Source organism: Brachionichthys hirsutus, chromosome 14 (genome assembly GCF_040956055.1).
Source record: "Brachionichthys hirsutus isolate HB-005 chromosome 14, CSIRO-AGI_Bhir_v1, whole genome shotgun sequence".
Classification (NCBI taxonomy): domain Eukaryota; kingdom Metazoa; phylum Chordata; class Actinopteri; order Lophiiformes; family Brachionichthyidae; genus Brachionichthys; species Brachionichthys hirsutus.
In genome coordinates this window covers 12,575,893-12,578,392 of record NC_090910.1, presented here as the reverse complement: position 1 = coordinate 12,578,392, position 2,500 = coordinate 12,575,893, and the positions used below count along the sequence as shown (strand labels likewise).

General features: G+C 52.4%; 1 protein-coding gene across 1 annotated transcript in view; it reads right to left on the bottom strand.

Annotated features, from left to right (window-relative positions):
* LOC137904136 (receptor-type tyrosine-protein phosphatase mu-like) overlaps positions 1–2,500 on the bottom strand; it is a 38,351-nt gene that overhangs the window by 30,755 nt on the left and 5,096 nt on the right. Inside the window, exons 2-3 of the mRNA XM_068748300.1 lie at positions 594–706; positions 244–424 (exon numbers count right to left, since the gene is read on the bottom strand). Of these exons, the coding sequence (XP_068604401.1) occupies positions 244–424; positions 594–706 (294 nt within the window). The remainder of the gene's footprint in view (positions 1–243; positions 425–593; positions 707–2,500) is intronic.

The following is a 2,500-nucleotide window of genomic DNA, read 5'->3' as shown; positions in this document are numbered from 1 at the left end:
AGCTAGGCTCGCTGTCTTAATGGCCTCACTGTTAACCATTAGCCACCTGATGGGCTCAGCGCTAACGCAGCCTAGCACAGCACGCTATGCTAATGACTCCACCATTAACCACCTAATGAGATCGGTGAGAGTGTAGCCGAGCGGCTAGCCGTTAGCTGCTAGCGACAGAAAGCTAAGGGAGGGGGCTGCACCCTTACCCTCATCCTCGTCATCATCATTTTGGCCGGATGTGACCCGACTCACCTGCACACTTGGTCCTGGCTCGGAGAGGTGGTCCGGGGTTTCCCGTGCCTCCATCCAGGGGCCTGGTGAGCAGCACGCTGATCTCGTACTCGGTGTCCGGGTCCAGGTGTCCGATCTTGTGGGTGGGCTTGTCGACGGGCATGGTGTCGATCAGCATGCCCGTCGTGGTGCGGTACTCCACCTCGAGAAAACAAACGCACCCATGAAAACCCACAACGGCACACCATCTCACGTTCAGAGCCTCCACCAGGACCCGGACCAGGTCCTAAGACCGGATCAGTAGGACTCGTTCAGGGTCCAGAACCCTCCAAAACCTCATCCTGGACTAGACCCGCTAGAACCTCGCTCACCTCTCGCTCAATGATCGGCCCGTCTCCGTTGATAGAGTTGGCGTTGAGCTGAATCCACAGATAGGTGGCGCCGACGGCCGTCAGCTGGGGCGGGGCGATAGGTACCGGCGGCTCTGAGGGACAAACAGAACCAGAATGGGTTTCGCTGATCCCTGCTAACGGGGGAGGAAGGTGTTAAGCAGCTAATTAATATTTGTGACCTTCGGCAAATCACAGCAGACCTGGATCCCATTACCCAGAATCCCCGGTGGTGCTGCTCTACTTCCTCCTGACCCACTTCATGACACACACAGAGCGGGTGGGGGGGGGGGGGGGGGTGACGATGCGTGTTGTCATGTAACATGTTCAGGTTGAGACTCACCTGTGTGTGTGTGTGCGAGATAACACACACACACACACACACAGTTTGAGTGACACTTCAATCAGGGGATTAGGCGCCGGGGATCGTGGGAAATGTCTCAGGTCATGTGACCAACAAACACCTCCTCACCTGTCAGCTGCGAGTGTTTGCAGTGTGATCAGAGAAACTATTGATCGTCTGCCCCCAACACACACACATGCACACACATACAAGCACGCACACACACACACACCTACACGCACGCACGCACACACACATACACGCACGCACACACACACGCACACACACACATACACACTGAATCTTTCCTGTTTTCTCTCTACCGGAGCATCACAAGTATTTTATTATATAAAATACTTTAACAATTAAAATGTCACTAATTACAGTAAAAAATAATAATGAACAATTACAAATTTAGATACGTGTATAAGTATTTGTGAAACTCTCACCTGAAAACAAACAAACAAACAAACATCGTAAAACAAACTTCACTCTTTGGTCGTTGTGTATAAAAGGTTTGGTTTAAAAGTTCTACAAAATATGGAGTCCTGCGTTCATTGGTCCATCCTCACTGCCCCGCCCCCGCCCTGTCCACTCGTCCAATCAGACGCTTTGAAGGACAAAGTCAATTAAACGTGTGGCGTCGCCCTCGAGCCGGGACCCCCTTGTAATGTGGAATGATCAATACAGCCGATCAGAAAGCGTTCGTGAGATTAGGAGAACGGGATTGAGCTCTGCTCGGCGTCTCCTCGCGGCGAGCAGATCGGCATGATGGGAAAAGGGAAACACCCAGAATCCTCCTTGAGCAGACGGAGATGAAAGCGACACCCGAGAGTCGTCTGACAGCCGCTGTCACACGAACACCTCGTTTAATGAGTCGTCATTAGCTGCACCGCGCGCGTGCACGTGTGTGTGTGTGTGTGTGTGTGTGTGAGCGCTAGCAGCTGGGGTTAGCGTGCTAGCGCTCTGACAGGCTGGGAGCAGGAAGCAGAAGAGGCTTTTACTTCGGAGTGATTCATCCTCTCAGACGCAGAGACTCTGACAAAATGCAGCTGATTCTCGTTTTGAATAGAAAACGGACTTTTAATGAGGCTCTGCTTTAACCTGGGACACGCACACACGCGCACACACACGCACACACAGACACACACACACACACGCACAGTCAGTAATGAGGTGAGCAGCTTTAATAAAAATGTTCCTCGATTGACGGCGGAGTCATTAAAATAAAAATATGACAAAGTGTAGCTTTGATCTGATGGAGAGAGACGGGTGGAGATAGAGAGAGAGACGGGTGGAGATAGAGAGAGACGGGTGGAGATGGAGAGAGAAGGGTGGAGATGAGAGAGAGACGGGTGGAGATAGAGAGAGACGGGTGGAGATAGAGAGAGACGGGTGGAGATAGAGAGAGACGGGTGGAGATGAGAGAGAAGGGTGGAGATGAGAGAGAGACGGGTGGAGATGGAGAGAGAGACGGGTGGAGCTGGAGAGAGAGACGGGTGGAGATAGAGAGAGAGACGGGTGGAGCTGGAGAGAGAGACGGGTG